The 14,467-nt window shown below is 41.8% G+C and overlaps 1 protein-coding gene and 1 long non-coding RNA gene across 4 annotated transcripts in view; one reads left to right on the plus strand and one right to left on the minus strand.

Annotated features, from left to right (window-relative positions):
• Positions 1 to 3,091: 3,091 nt before the first annotated feature.
• LOC147601180 (uncharacterized) lies at positions 3,092 to 6,642 on the minus strand. The gene is made up of 3 exons (XR_015257961.1): positions 6,218 to 6,642; positions 4,435 to 4,467; positions 3,092 to 3,904 (listed from the first exon to the last, which is right to left on the minus strand). It is a non-coding gene; the product is annotated as an uncharacterized LOC147601180 (long non-coding RNA).
• The window catches only part of ATAD2B (ATPase family AAA domain containing 2B), a 79,320-nt gene continuing 69,339 nt past the window's right edge, over positions 4,487 to 14,467 (plus strand). For 2 of the 3 annotated variants that reach the window (XM_086743231.1, XM_086743232.1), the window contains exon 1: positions 4,487 to 5,025. In XM_086743231.1, the coding sequence (XP_086599357.1) occupies positions 4,834 to 5,025 (192 nt within the window). In that variant the 5' untranslated portion in view covers positions 4,487 to 4,833. Of the gene's footprint in view, positions 5,026 to 7,034; positions 7,457 to 14,467 lie in introns of those variants that run through there. The other variant, XM_086743233.1, reaches the window with a different exon arrangement.

A 14,467-nucleotide genomic window follows, 5' to 3' on the forward strand; every position in this document is an offset into this window, starting at 1 on the left:
AGTTCAGTGAAGGTGAGTAAAAAAAGTAAAATCTGACCTTTGACAGTTATAATTTCTTGCTTTTTGTAATGTACATCACAATGCACTAAACCTTTTGAAGACAGTTTGGATTAATCGTTAAGTTTTAACTGGATAAGATCTAATTACAGCTCCTGCCTATGAATCTTCAGGGAAAATAGTAAAGAAATTTGCTTTGTGTTTTGGTGTAAAATACATCGAGTCCTGTCTTTCAAAATACAGATTTCTGAGACTGTATTCTCCCTGGTTTTGTTTAATGTTTTAAATAACATTGAAATTTTTTGATAGAAGGCCCGTGTTTGTTATAAGTGTTACTTACTGATTCTATTAAACAAAGTTTTATATATTTACAACTTAAAACAAGAATATCATACCACTGTTGAAAACTTCAAGGAATTTACAAAGCTTTAGGTAAAACTTAAGAAGGTTGTTTTGCAGTGCTGGACTGGTTTATATTTTCTTTCAATATTTTAAGTACATTGGCTCCATTTCATTAAACACAGAAGTTCAATAATATGCTTAACCCTTTCTGCAAAAAATTTTATAGACCCAAAGGTAAACATAGAAGGAGGCAAGACCAGACTTACCCAGTGTAATGATGCCAGCTTCCCAACTGCAATCACGTATTGATTGAGAAGATTAGGTCTGTTACTGGAAATCAGAGTACAGCTGGAGACACGCTGACCTACTACAATAGGAATCGGTGTCCTAGTGAATTTAGTGGTTTCTTAAAAGCTCTTCTAAGTACAGCTGTTCTCCCTCAGGACTTAAAGTATTGACAAAGCATAGGAGTAAGAAGAATCTTAAGGAAGATATTACAGTGTCTTCAACTCCAGTGTAACGTAAAAGATCAGTTTTTCTTAAAAGCTGGACATTTTAAGTGAGAGTGCCGTTACAATCAAGATGTCACTAAAATCCTTTTAGACTCTGTGCATTTCATACAGATTGTTCTCTGGCAAGAAGTAGCACACAAGATGAACAGAAGCAAATGGTCCTTTTCTTACTGTGTAGTGAATAGAAGCAAGCAGCCCAGACTGAGTTCACTGAAAAAACCCTAACAGGGTATTCATAAGATGAATAAAACCATCTCATGCCCCCTTTGTCGAGAGAGATCAGATGCACTGGTGTGGAAGATAGTAACAACTCCTGAACTTGTTTTATAATGTAGGAGTGAATCTCAGTGATGACAAAGTAAAGCAGTGTTTTAGCTGTCACCACCCATCCCGTCAAGGTCACAGAACTAACGCACATAGTGCATCTAAAAACAAGCAGAAAATTAATTTTGAAGGGATATTTTTAAACCAGATATTTAACAAGGTTAACCCGTGACAGAGGAAACCATCAGCTACCTATAATTAAACATCAGCACATCAGCTATATTGATTGACCTTAACTTGAGATAACAGTTGTTGCCTGAAGCCTTTTGTAAGCATATGCATACAGAGCCGGGACAGCATGGGAGGGAAATAGGGCTGTGAAATAAACAGGAGAACAGAATCTGGTTATTCTGTACTTGACAATTCCATTGACAAAGACAGCGCATTCCTCTGCACAGTGTCTTTTTCCCACATGCTCCTTGCAGGAATTTTAAACCTCGTGGGCTGCCACACAGGGAGAAATAGCTTCAGGAACCGATGTTTCTGGAAGGTTAGCTGCGCAATGGAAAAGTGAGTCACTGTTTTATGGGAGATGTTGGGTGAATCAGCGTTCATCAAGAAGGTGTTAGCTCCATGCAATGAAAGGAGTATCCACACATGCTGCTAGGCTCTTGGACTGTAAATCCACAAGACAAATGAATATTGCTTCAATTTTAAAAGTAGTGTGGAATGTATAACACCATGAAAAATTCAACAGTCTGAGTAACTGTTTGTACCGGATAACACACATTTGGAAATAACATATGATGTGAATTCTCAAAGACACTCAAGTGAAATTACAATGATGATATGGTAGTGTATTTTATGAGATCGTTCTTGCATCTGTAACAGGAAAACGTACTTCTAGAGATAAGATTGTCTGTGGGGACTAGGGAGATTTATAAGCAAATAATATTTCTGATGGACTTCCCATGTAACCTTAATCAAGCCATTCTGCATTCATATGCTTCTAAAGGTTATTTACAAATGTGTTAATAAATGCCTATTTTTAATGTAAGCATTTTAGGACAGAGTCTGTTTTTTTTTTTACTACAAAGCTATACATCACCCAGCACAGTAACAGGCTGGAGGTACCACTCTCATATGATTAATGATCATAAACACCCAAGTGAGATGATTTGCCACTTTCATCCAAGATGGAAGCAATTTACAGCCTGAATGACAGTGAAAAACAGAACCTGCAGATTCCTGGCTTACAATATCATCAGCCTGTGAGTTTCACACAATTATTAGAAAAACCATCTACTGTAACCTTACCTCAACGGAAAAAATGTTATGGAAACTAATGGCTAGATGTGATGGGAAGATAATTTTGAAAGTCTTACCACTCCCATTTAATGTCATCTAAGAAATATACTTTCTGATCCTGTTTCAAGTTGCACTGGTGTTATCTGTTGTAGTGTGGAAACCAATCTTCAGACAGCTGTGCTGATAACAGGACTGAACATTAACTATTTCATTCTAAAACATAATTATTATACATTTTTTAATTATAATGCTAGCCTTCAAATAATGAGCCGTCCCATACTAAATCCAAACCACAGCAGCTACTGGGAAGAAAATTAGCTCCATCCCAGTTGAAACCAAAATCCTTGCAATGTGGAGTGACTGTATCACCTTACGTGTTCAAGGCAGTACCAATCCTGACTACTGGACACTGCTTGTTTGATGTTTCCAAACTTACAGCTCATGGGCAGATCTTCAGAATGGACAATTCTCAAAGGAGAAACCACACAATCGTAATTTCCTAACATCCCCTCAGGAAAGGACTTAGGGCAGGCTGACAATAGCAAGATCTCTTGTGAATCTTTTTTACTTCAAGATTCAACTGAAACCAAGGTAAGCTGGCAGCATGACAGAGAGGAGCACACAAGAGCTTATAAATAGAGTCCTGAAAAGATGATTTGATTTCCATTATTTGGAATGTTACAGCTATTCAGAGATATTGCTAAGTAATCTCTGGTACATTGCCCATGATTGAAGCAAATGGGAACTCACTGAATAGGGCCCTCTGGTACTTACTAGGCTGAAACTCTCTACAAAAGTTCTGAATAAGGGATGAAGGACTTTTTCTTTTGTTGTAATGCATTTCTGATTTCCTTGTAAAATAGAGACAGATGACAACAAAATCTTCCATCTCCAAATATTTCTTGTGCCATTAAATACTACTCACAGAGCAAACAGGGCTTTCCATCCTGGATCATTTCTTAGTATCTTTTTACATCGCTAGGTCCCAAGAAGATTTCATTCCCCAACTCTTGTTTAATGGAAAGGGACTCTTTTGCTGAAGTACTATGTCATATTTTCCCCATTTCCCAGTGGTGTACCTGCCACAGCAGATGTTGTGGCTTCTTCTTAATATGTTTCAGATATCTTAATCTCTTTTCTGAACAACTGGAGATAAAAGGGTGTTGAACACTGCTGTAAGCTTCAGCATTTGTTATAAATTGGTTCCATTTGAAATATAGTCCTTCCCAATGGCATTTATTTTCAGAAGCATTTACCCATCTGTCTGTAAGACCAAACTACAAATATTGAAGTTGACTCTTACTGGGAATGAGGTCTACAAAGTTTTTACGTAATACTTAGTGGAGTGTGGCTCCAGTCATTCTCCCCTTCCTTTTTTCATTGTCTTTTGTCTTTTGCTACTCGGAGTTCTTTTTTTTTTCACAAAGCTTTTCCTGCATATAGAGTGCTGAAGAGAGTCTAAATAGGTTTTTAATTTTGTTCTGTTTTCATATGACACACAAAACAAACAACAGATACAAAAAAAATGGGAACAAGTAAGTTCTTTTATTAGTGAAATTAATAAATGCATTTCTACAGTAATTCGTCTTTCATTGTTAAACCATATTTAAATCCCTAAGTATGTGTGATGTAAAATATTAATACTATGTTAACATGATGTCTGTATTACAAAAATTCCAAACAAAACTAAGCAAACCTTATAATTTATGATTTATTTATTTATATTGTCAGCTTACATAGATGCTTTAAAGCCTTAAGCTGTTTTGAGTCAAAATAACTAGCCACACCTTGTAAGAGGAACAAGACAACTAAGAAACCTGAAACTAAAACCATCTGTGAAAAACAATCCAGGGAGTAAACATCCAAAATGAAGCATGTCTTTACATGTTCCCTACTATGCTAACATAATGAGAATGAAGCACTAAAAATGTTCAAAGCAGTGAACAGGGATTTTTAACTACATCAATCCCTCTACAAGAGTAGTCCCTCTGGCGTCATAAAGAGTACTCACTTGAGTATGGCTCACAGGAATGAGACTAGAACACTAAAAAAAAAAAAAAGACATAATGATGGTAAAAAATATTTAGTAAATATAAAATAAATAGCTTTTAAGTTGCGGGTTTTCTATTCCTTCAAGCAGGTCTGTAAAGTCACCCAGGAAAATCAATTTGCTTGCATAACGACCAAGTTTATTTTACTTTTAAAAAGTCATCAGTGTTCACAAAGAGGAGAAGTGCTGGTTTGAATCAGGCATGTTGCAAACAGATGTTATGCAAGCTTCCCCAAACAGCCCTGCCAATGCGTTGCAATCCTGAGTTATGACATTCGCTATAACTGCTGCAGTCTGGGCCCTTTTTTGGGCCACAGATTGATCCGCTGGTTTTCCCAGAATGGGGATGATATTTTTGTGATGCATACAAAAACTCGAACAAGATCAATGTATTGTTTTTCATTTTCAGACCAACAGAATTTGGACACCCTATCCGAGTTACATGGCCTATCAGTAGTACAGGACTATAATGGAAAAGTACGTTGTCATCATAGGATTGTGGTACTAACTCTTAGCAAGCATGTCTCCTGGTTCAATCCCACAATCTGTTTGGTAAGGGACAGTCTCTTGCAGTTTCCTTCTATTCTTACTTTTGAAGGATAAAAGGAAAGTGGTTTCCAAATAGTGTTTTCAAAAACTAATTTTTCATTAAACTGCTCCTTTAGCCTACAAGTGGATGAAATGGCTACATCCTTTCATAACTTTTAAACAAATAAATGAAGAAACAAAGGATATGAAACATAACAAAACTAATCTCACTGAGCAGAACAACTATACTTTTGAAAGACTCCGCAGATTCTCGAACAGGAGTTGACGTTCTGTTGCTATTACAGATTAAAAGCTCTTATTAGAGAATGTCAGGTGAGAAAAACATCGCAGTTGCTACTCCGAAACACACTGTGTTTTGGAGTATCTCATAAAAATAAAAGTTTCTTGCTGTTCACGGTAAGAAAATTTTTGTTTAGAAATCTAAATTGCCCATTTTCTTCTTATCTATCCTAATGTCATTGTTGCATATTTTATAAGTCCATGTTCTACCATACTTTTTCAGACTTTAATCTTGAAAAGAAAGATGTGGGAGTACGCAGGTAAAGCAGAATAATAGTTTTTACGTTTATTGTTCTTTACTGTTTTTGCACTTTCCATCTTTAAACAATAAAAATACTTTTATAAAGCTTGATTGAGCCTAATGGCCTCAGCCATGTGATCAGCAATTTTGTTATACTATTCTGTTTTTGTTAAAGCAGCAGAAAGCACTGAAATAACTTGCCCAGCGGAGCCAAACAAGTCAGCGTGAAAATGAAAAGGTTGAGACTTTGTCACCTACAGCTCTATGCTTATATTTCTCAGCTACATTTCTTTTACAAAGCTTTTGGTTTCCAGGCTTATGTGCAGACGCTGTGGTAAGCTCAATAAAGGGCAACAAGTTGTGGTGAGAAGAGCGATTCTTACTGCGCATCAGCGAGAAGGGATTGGATATAGCTTGTGAATAGTCTGAAAAGCATTTAGGCATCCAGTGGACTGTAATACACGCTATTTTTCATCCTTCTAAAATGCATTTATTGGATCTGTGATAGATGAGGGAGGCGAGAGAATAAGCTTTCCAACGACTGAGCAATGAACATCAAACTCAAGTAGAGGGCAAAACACAGCAGATGTTAGCGGTGACTTGTATGGCAGGTGAAGCAAGGGTGCATTCCAGATAGCCTGGCTATCAAGAGGATTTCTTAATAGTGAGACTCACCAGGCTGTGAAATAGTTTTCCACGGGAAATAGTGGAGATCCTATCCTCGGAGCACCTGTTCGCCTGAGCTGTCATGGCAGTGGCTGTCAAGAGCCCGCCTGGGCGAGCAGAGCCGGCAGGCTCGAGTCCCCCAGGTCCCGGGGCAGAGCACGGTTTTCGGCTGTAAACGGTGCCACCTTTCACTGCCCCCGGCCCTGGGCAGCAGCTTCTTCCCTGCCCTGAACCCCTCACCTCGGCGCACCCCCATCCTCGGCTTAAACCTTCCGGAGGCGGCGGCTCCACTGCCCCAGCGGGCTGCGCTGGGAGGGCCGGGCCAGGCCCGTCCAGCGGCTCGCCAGCACCCGACAGGCTTTGAGCAGCTCATGGCCCGGGCCCTGGGCCTCAGCGGCCGCTCGGGCCCCACCGCGGGGCCGGTACCGCCGCCCGGGCCCCGCCGCTCCCGTCAGGCTGACAGGACCGCGCACCTGCCCCCTCCCCCCCGCTCCCCTGGAAACCGCCCCGCCTGCTGCGAAACAGTCGCCGACCCTCCAGTTGCGCGGGGCGCCCCTGGCTGTCCTCTCCCCCGGGCACGGCGGCGGGGCATGGCGTGACACAACCAGGCCGCCACCCGGCTCCCGGGGGACCCCGCCGCCACTTCCCCCCCGGCGGCCAGCGCCAGGCCCATAGAGTGCGCCGGCGCCGTGCTAGAACGTACGCAGCGGGGGCCGCCTCGGCCTGTGCGCCGCGGCGGCGGCGGCGCGGCGCCCCCTGGCGGCAGTTGACGGCCTCGCCGCAGACCGAGGAGAGAAAGGGAGAAGGGGCAGTAATGGCGGCCAGTTAGTGCGAGACTGAGCCGAGGAGGCGGCGGTAGCGACGGGAGGAGCCGGCGCGGCTCTGTCTGTGGCTCTGCCCGGCGGACCGGCTTCCCCAGAGGACTTTTTTTTCCTTCCTCCCCCCTCCCCCCTTCCCCCTCTCCCTCCCCTTCCCCTCCCTACCCGAGCCCCCGCCTGTCCGCCGTCCCTCCTCCCTCCGCGCCGGCGGCAGCGGCGGCAGCAGCGGCGGCGGCGGCGGCCCCGGCCCCCCGTGTCCCCCCTCCCCGGGGCCATGGTGAACACCAGGAAGAGCTCCTTGCGCCCCCTGGGCAAAGCGGCGGCCGCTGCGGCCGGAGCCGGCAGCCATTTCATTTCGTCCCGGACCCGCTCTTCCAAAAGGGGCACCAAGGCAGATGCGGCCGGGGTGGAAGAGACGGCGGCAGCGCGGGTAAGGACCGGGGAGGGGGCGTTCACGGGGGACGAGGAGGGAGAGAGGCAGGGGTACGGGGGGAAGAGCGGCGGCGGTGAGGGCCTTGGCCGGGGAGTCGCTGGGGACAGCGCCGTTGCTGCCGGGGGGGGCCGCGGGTATGAGAACTGGGAGGTGGGGGGGGGCGGCATTGCCGAGACGGCTGCCGGCTTGAGGGAAGGAGGAGGGACGGCGGAGCCGGCGGGGAGCCCGGGGTGGGGAGGGACCGGGGGCGCCTGGGGACGCGGGAGGGCGGCTGCGGAGAGCCGCCCGCCGCGTCCCAACTGCGCTCCCCTGCTCGGCGGCGAGAGAGCGGTCTCCGCCGGGGCGGCGAGAGGCGCAGGCCGCTGACAGGGGCCGGGGAGGTGGGGGAGGGGGGTCTGAGGGGCGGCCGGGGAGACAGAGGCGAAGTTGCTGCCCGGCTGCCGCCGGTGTCTGCGCCGGGCCGGGGCGGGCAGGGCCGGCGGCGGCGGCAGGCGGGGGGCCGGCGGCGGCGGGGGCTCCCCCTACGGCCGCGCCCGGCGCTGCGCCGGCTGCCAGACAAAAGTTGGGAGCTGCGCCTGGAGCAACTTCGCAATCTTCGCCCCCCCGCCTCCCCCACCTTCCCCTCTTCCCCCCCTCCTTTTCCCTAAGTGACCTCAGTTCGGCTGGAGCGGGTGTTCGCGGCGGCTTCGATGGGAGAAAGCTGATGTTTGAGAAAGGTCCCCCGTTTTTGTGACACCGCGTCCCCCCCCCCGCCCCAAGCGAGGAGGATGTAATTTTGCCGTCAGGTTTAAGTTGAATGCTTTCCTAACGAAACTTATTATAATAGCTTTGGTTGTACAGTCTAATGGCAAGTGAATTCTATAACCTGATTTGGAAAATTAACATTTGGTCAATTCTAATTGTTAAGAAAGAAGTCGGGAGCCTCTTTTTTTTTCCTTGTTGTCTCTAAACAGATTTGTTGACAACAACTGCATTTTTAAAATTATAGGCCGGTTTTTTTTGTCAATAAAACTTCACATATTACTTTGAAGATTTAAAGTAGTGGTTATAGTTTTCTGATCTACATACATGTTTTAAACCCAATGTAAATATGGAAGTGAAAATCGAGGGTCAAAGCGTTTGACAGTCAGGCACTAACTGACCATGCCCCAGCCTGTGCTGAGGAGGTTAATAAGACGAGTAGATAAACAGCAGTAGCAGCCAGAGGCGAATCAGAAGGATGACACCTGGAACTGTAAGAATATCTTTTGCCTCATCCTTTTAGTTTTAAAACACTAAAAAAAAAAATACTGACTATTCTAATACCTTTTGTGCTTCTCTTTTAGTTCTTTCATGCTTCACAGTTCTTCCTTTTCCTCCATCTTACTTTTCCTCGTTGTCCCCTATTTCTTCCTTGTTTAATTTCATTAGGCTCAAGGGGATGCAGCACTAGAGCTGTAAAAAGCTGTTCTGCTTGTTCTAGTATGCAGTTTCTATTTATTCATATCGTGGGTCTTGTGGTTTGTGAGGCAAGTTTGGTGTAACCCTTTCTGGCTTACTTTGCAGGGAGTTTACTGCTGCTAAAAAAAATAGGTTGAGCTTCTTTCCAGATATTTTTCAACTCTGAATAGTATTTTTATACTACAAATCATCACAGTATTTAAACAAAGTTATTGTCATGGTGCAAGGAAATGAGATTGTGCAAAATATTGTCAAAAATCCCACTAATTGCTAAAAAAGCATTTCTTCTGAAGTTACGTGTATATTTTGCTGTATCAGAAGGGACTTGTTACACTTCACAACAAAACTTTTGTGTTTGAGGTAGATTTTTTTTTTTTCAGATGTGACTGCCAAAGATGAGCAGAAGTTATCCAGGAAGGGTTGTTTTTTTTTTTTCCCCCCAGTGAATGTTGTACTGTGTGTACATATCTCACCGTATTTTAAAGTTGTTTTTTGTACAACTGTTTTTATTCTTCAGATGTAAGTATTTGTCAGCGATACAGCGTCTTTCTGAGCTCCTGAATCTTCTTGAAGTAGTGCCAGAGGAGGATTTCAGTGATTAGAACATGAATAAGTATAGCAGTAGAAAGACAAAGCCTTTGCTTTTGGAAGTGACTATCCGCAGACAGTGAAGCTGTGTTTTGTGCAGAAAGGGTACTGGGATCATTTACATAGAGTTGTACGTATTTTTTTCGAAGCTGACTGGAACAGTGTGTCCTTTTGAAATCTTCCGTGTGTCACATCAGGAAACTGGCCTTACTACCAGCAGTTAATTGAGTTAATGGGCAGCTAGAGTTTGGAGCTCTGGCAGAGTAGGTACACTTCTTATTTGCACTTAATTTTCTTCCATGGAAGTTCTGACTTGAGCTGCCAGAGAAATGCTCTTCAGTGGCAATGCTTGCAATGACCTTTCAGAATGTATTTTAAATTATCATCTGTTTGTTCCTTATTAACAATAAAAACTGAGTTAGTAATCTAATGGCATCCTGTAAGATGTTGTTAGACCAGATGAGGGGTTAGGAGTTGCCTTTCACCTCTTCTGTATCTTATTTCCTTCTTCCTCCTTCCCTTTTTTTTTTTGCTTTTGACTTTTTCTGGTGTAGGGTTTGGGGATTTTTTTTTTTTTTTTTGCATACATTTATAAATACAGGCTTGAATCCCTCCTTTCCCAAGAACTTAATTTCCTAGTCTTCCAGTTCAATATTATGTTGAGTTAGATATTAGTAGTGTCCATTTCTGTTAGATCTGAATCTGGAAGCAGCACACAGTCTGTGGAAGTGGGCCATAATGGTCTAAATGCCTTTATCCTGTTCTCTGTATTCCCTCTATAGTACTCGCTCATCTTAGAGAAAGCAATGACGTCAGTCTTTGAAAAGTAAACTGTTTTGAATTATTGACTGGCAACCATGCATTCAGCAGTGGAGATGAATACATGTGTGTCCACTCACCAGAAGCCAGATTAAAATGAACAAAATCCCTCACTAAATGGATCAAGGAGCCAAGGAGTTTATTCTCTGAAATGATGTCATAGCAGAGTGCATGGAGAGGGTACAGACCAGAAAAACTGGTCTATGTTTTCTTCCTATTTCCAAGATTGATTTACACACTAATAGAAATAGAAGCTATCCTTACAGAAATTTATATTTTATCTTTATATAAATTACAGATATTGTTTTCTTTCTGGCATTAAAACTTGGGAAGTGTTATGGCTTTATATTAAAGCGTTCTGACAAGAAGACTGCATCAAAAGCTTCCACAGTTTTCAGAAACATAGAATTATAACAGAAGGCTTCTAAATCCAGTGAACTTCATTCACGCTATGAAAGAATTGAAGATACCGTGACTGTAACTGGTTAAATTTGTGCTCTAGATGTACTAATGTCTGATGTTTTCAGATAGTGAGCTGTGATTGTTGGTAACACTTATTTGGCAATTGAGATGATTTTTCCCAGTCATCTCAAAACATGAATCAAAAATGTTGATCAAGAAAACTAATAAATTTATTATGAAATAAACACTTAAATCACGTCAGCATATTAGTTAGACATTTTAGAGAGGTATACAAGATTAACTTAATTTAATTAGCCAAGAAAGCATTAGCAGTGCCTTAAGAGCTACGTGAGGGCACAGTGATAATTGTAACACGCAATCCTGGCTAAAAGTAGTACTGCCAGCGTTGTTCGACTTACTCGGTGGCAACCTAGAGCTCTCCATTGTACTTAACTGCTAATAGGAGCAAGCACGGACTGGAGGATTGACGTTGGGTGCTGTGGTGTGGGAAGGTATCAAAGTAAGCAGCATTTTTGTGCTCTGTAATACCAGTATATTTCAGTGTCTCTTACTGTAATTTCTCAGTGTGTAACAATAAATGTTTTTTCTGCTTTCTGGGTGATAATGCACCTTTTGTGATGTAAGCTCATTGCTGTGTGTTACTCCTTAAGAAGTCTTTGATGGTTAGCTATTGAAAACATAGAAAATGAACTTTAAAAAATTATTATTATTTCTTTTAAAATACTAGCTTTAAACATATTCCTTAGAGCTTTCTAAAAATTAAATTTTCATTTATGAAAGAGGCTGATTCCTGTTACCATATTTTCTTTGTCTTCTTTGCAAAGTGTCTTACAGTGTTTTGGATGTTCTGTGATTTAGAATAAAGCTGTAGAAAAAGTTAGTTTCTTCCTTATGCTGGAAAAATTACGCTTGCTGGCCACGCGGATGTAAAGCTCTTCAGGGGAAAAAAGCTCCTCTCAACCATCTATGTTTTTAAAGAACTGCATTGTCTTACTTTTTGAGTTTACAGTAACATCAGTAAAGGTGCTGAGGCTAACGCTTCTACAGTTCTTTGAAATACATCCTGAAAGACAGAGCCTTGTGAAGTTATTCCAAACAATTTCATTTAAAGGAAGATTCCCAAGAAAGCTCATCTTTTCAATGCGTAATAAAGTGCCACATTCTTTCTGGTTTAGTGGTCTGCTGCTCTTGTGGGACTTAGCAGGAGAAAATCAGTGATCTAAAACGAATCGTGCATTCTGTTCCTTAGTAGCATGATATTAATACATGTGAACAGTGGGAAATTGAGCAGTTGTTGGAAGCAATCTATGTGCAAGTTTCTATCAAAATACCATACAGTCAGCATTTGTAGTCTTCCCATGTTTCCAAAGGGGTATCCCAAGTTTGAATTCCTGTTTATCTTGCCAAATCAAGTCTGGGCCTCTCTGTCAGAAGTCAGGACACCTCCAAAGTGTACACGATTTGTTTGAGGAGGCAGTTGTGCGTCCTGTTTGGAGCTGCCTGTCTTTGCTGTCACACAGCAAAGACACACAGTGTGCTGTCACACTCAGGGCCGTGAAAGGAAGCAATCTAAGGACTAATCCGGTAAGTGAATAAGACCTCCAAAGAATACTCAGGAAGTGGTGCTGATATTTGGTGCGCTGCATTGCTTCCTCTGAATATTGGGCTTGTCCCAAAGTAATATTAATAAAAGCTGCTTCTCCAACTGCTGTCTCTCAGTTTAAACTTAAAGCAGAAAGCTTAGCCCATTGCCGTGAGAGATCCCATGACAATTTTACAAGAGTAGCATACAGCTTGGGGTTATGCAAGATAATTAGCTGAGGTAATTACATTCTGATCACCTCCATCCCCCTGCAGTTTCAGTTGGATGTGGTATAGTTTTGCAGATCCTGTCCTAAATTGTCGAATATTTGCTATACTGTGGAAGAGTTTTCATTGCAATCTAATCATGCTTTAAACGATTTCTGTGTAGACCTTTATAAAACCCTTCTCAAACCAAAGCATCCAGCAAGTAGGCATCAGTGAGCTGGAGCTTTCACTGCTCTTGTTTTGTAGCTATGACCATTTTAAATGTTGCTGATCTTTTATTAGATGTTTTAGCTCTAATGTATTACTTTGTGTGTGGGTAATATCACTCATGAACCCACTTACTGCGGAGGGAGTTGACAATATTTTTTCAGCCTTTTTCATTCTATCAGGCTTTTTTGTACTCTTTATGCTTTACTGCTTTTTCTAAACAGTTTTTCTGTCTCTGAGTTTACTCTTGAAATATTGTCTTTATTACCTTTGATGGGATTTTCATGGTTTATTTTAACCATTAATTTTGCTTTGAATTGTTCAAGTGTTGTTTTGCATTTATACTTGCTTGGACTCTTTTCCTGAATAAATTTAATTTCTTCTTGCTTGGTAGCTATTACGACAGGCCACTTTTCAACCAGTTGTAAGATTAATGTGTTATCTTCTGTAAGTTTTTTTCATTTTGCACTGCTGAGTATGTGTATGCTATAATAGCTTCAACTCCAGTTGAATTAGGAATAAAGGAGGTAGGTTTAGTACCCCTACCAGAAATAAAGACTTTACAAGCATGTCCGAGTTCCGTAGTTTTTATAGGCTGTTCTAAAGGCTGAGGTTGTATCTTTACGCTTCTAGTAGTGTGTGTTCATGACCTAAATAATGTAAAGCTTTGCTGGAAAATTTGTGTCCAGTTGCACTTGGAGCAGCTGCTTCAGTGCGGGCGTTTTCGTAATTTGGGAAATGGGCTTTTTGCTTTTCTCCAACCTCCAGTCAATTGCTTCATTTTAAATGGATAAGTAGTTGAGCCAAGCTATTTAAATAACCTGAAATGAAGAAGCTGTTCTTTCTGTACACGTGGAAGAGATTACTTGCATTGAAATTTGTTGCCATGCTTCAGCAATCCCTCATTCCAAATACTTAATAACTACCTTCTAGTATTTTTCTGTCTTTCAGACCGTGAATGTTGTTTGTTATTATGATATAAATTTCAATACATTAATCTTAAGATTTCATATTACAATTTTACACAATTTTAATCTGTTTTTTTTCTTTTGAAATATTGTCTTCAAGTGTATTGTAGTTAGAGATACAGAAGTCTTTTTAATCTTACTGTTTTTCACACAGAAAGCCACTTTCCTGTAGCTTCACTTTGATGCAGACACTTCCTTGCTTAATTTATGGAGTCAAGTACCTGGTCATGTCCAGACCTTGGGGAACCCTCTGGTCCAAGAGTTCTCTACTACTTTCCTACTTACTGTCCTCATTCAGATAATTCTGCTGCTTTATTTAAGTTTATAGTAGTACTAAAAGGAGGCCATGTCCTCCAGACTTTCTTTGGGATGGGGTTGTTCAGCAGAAACAAGATGAATTTCTGAGAGCTAAGGGCAGGAAAAGAAGTTGTTTAAATGTTTTCTTTTTTTTTTTTTTGTTTCTGAACTGTAATCATTCTTGCATGTTTACATGAATATAATTTTTGCTTTAAAAGTCTTACTTAACAGAATCTAGAAACTCATGGAAATGTTTAATACGGTTCTGACTAAAAATTTCCTGCTTTTAGTATTTCTTCAGTGTTAAATTAGGAAGATCAGTGGTTTGAAAAACTTTCGATATGTGGATCTTCTAGAGAAACTTCCAAGTGAGGTGTGAACTCCTGTACAGCAAGGAGATACCTCTTCTCAGGAGACTTGCTCTCCTGAAGGTGTGTGATTTCCCATGCACTGCAAG

The sequence above is a fragment of the Chlamydotis macqueenii genome, chromosome 3 (assembly GCF_036417535.1).
Source record: "Chlamydotis macqueenii isolate bChlMac1 chromosome 3, bChlMac1.mat, whole genome shotgun sequence".
Lineage (NCBI taxonomy): Eukaryota > Metazoa > Chordata > Aves > Otidiformes > Otididae > Chlamydotis > Chlamydotis macqueenii.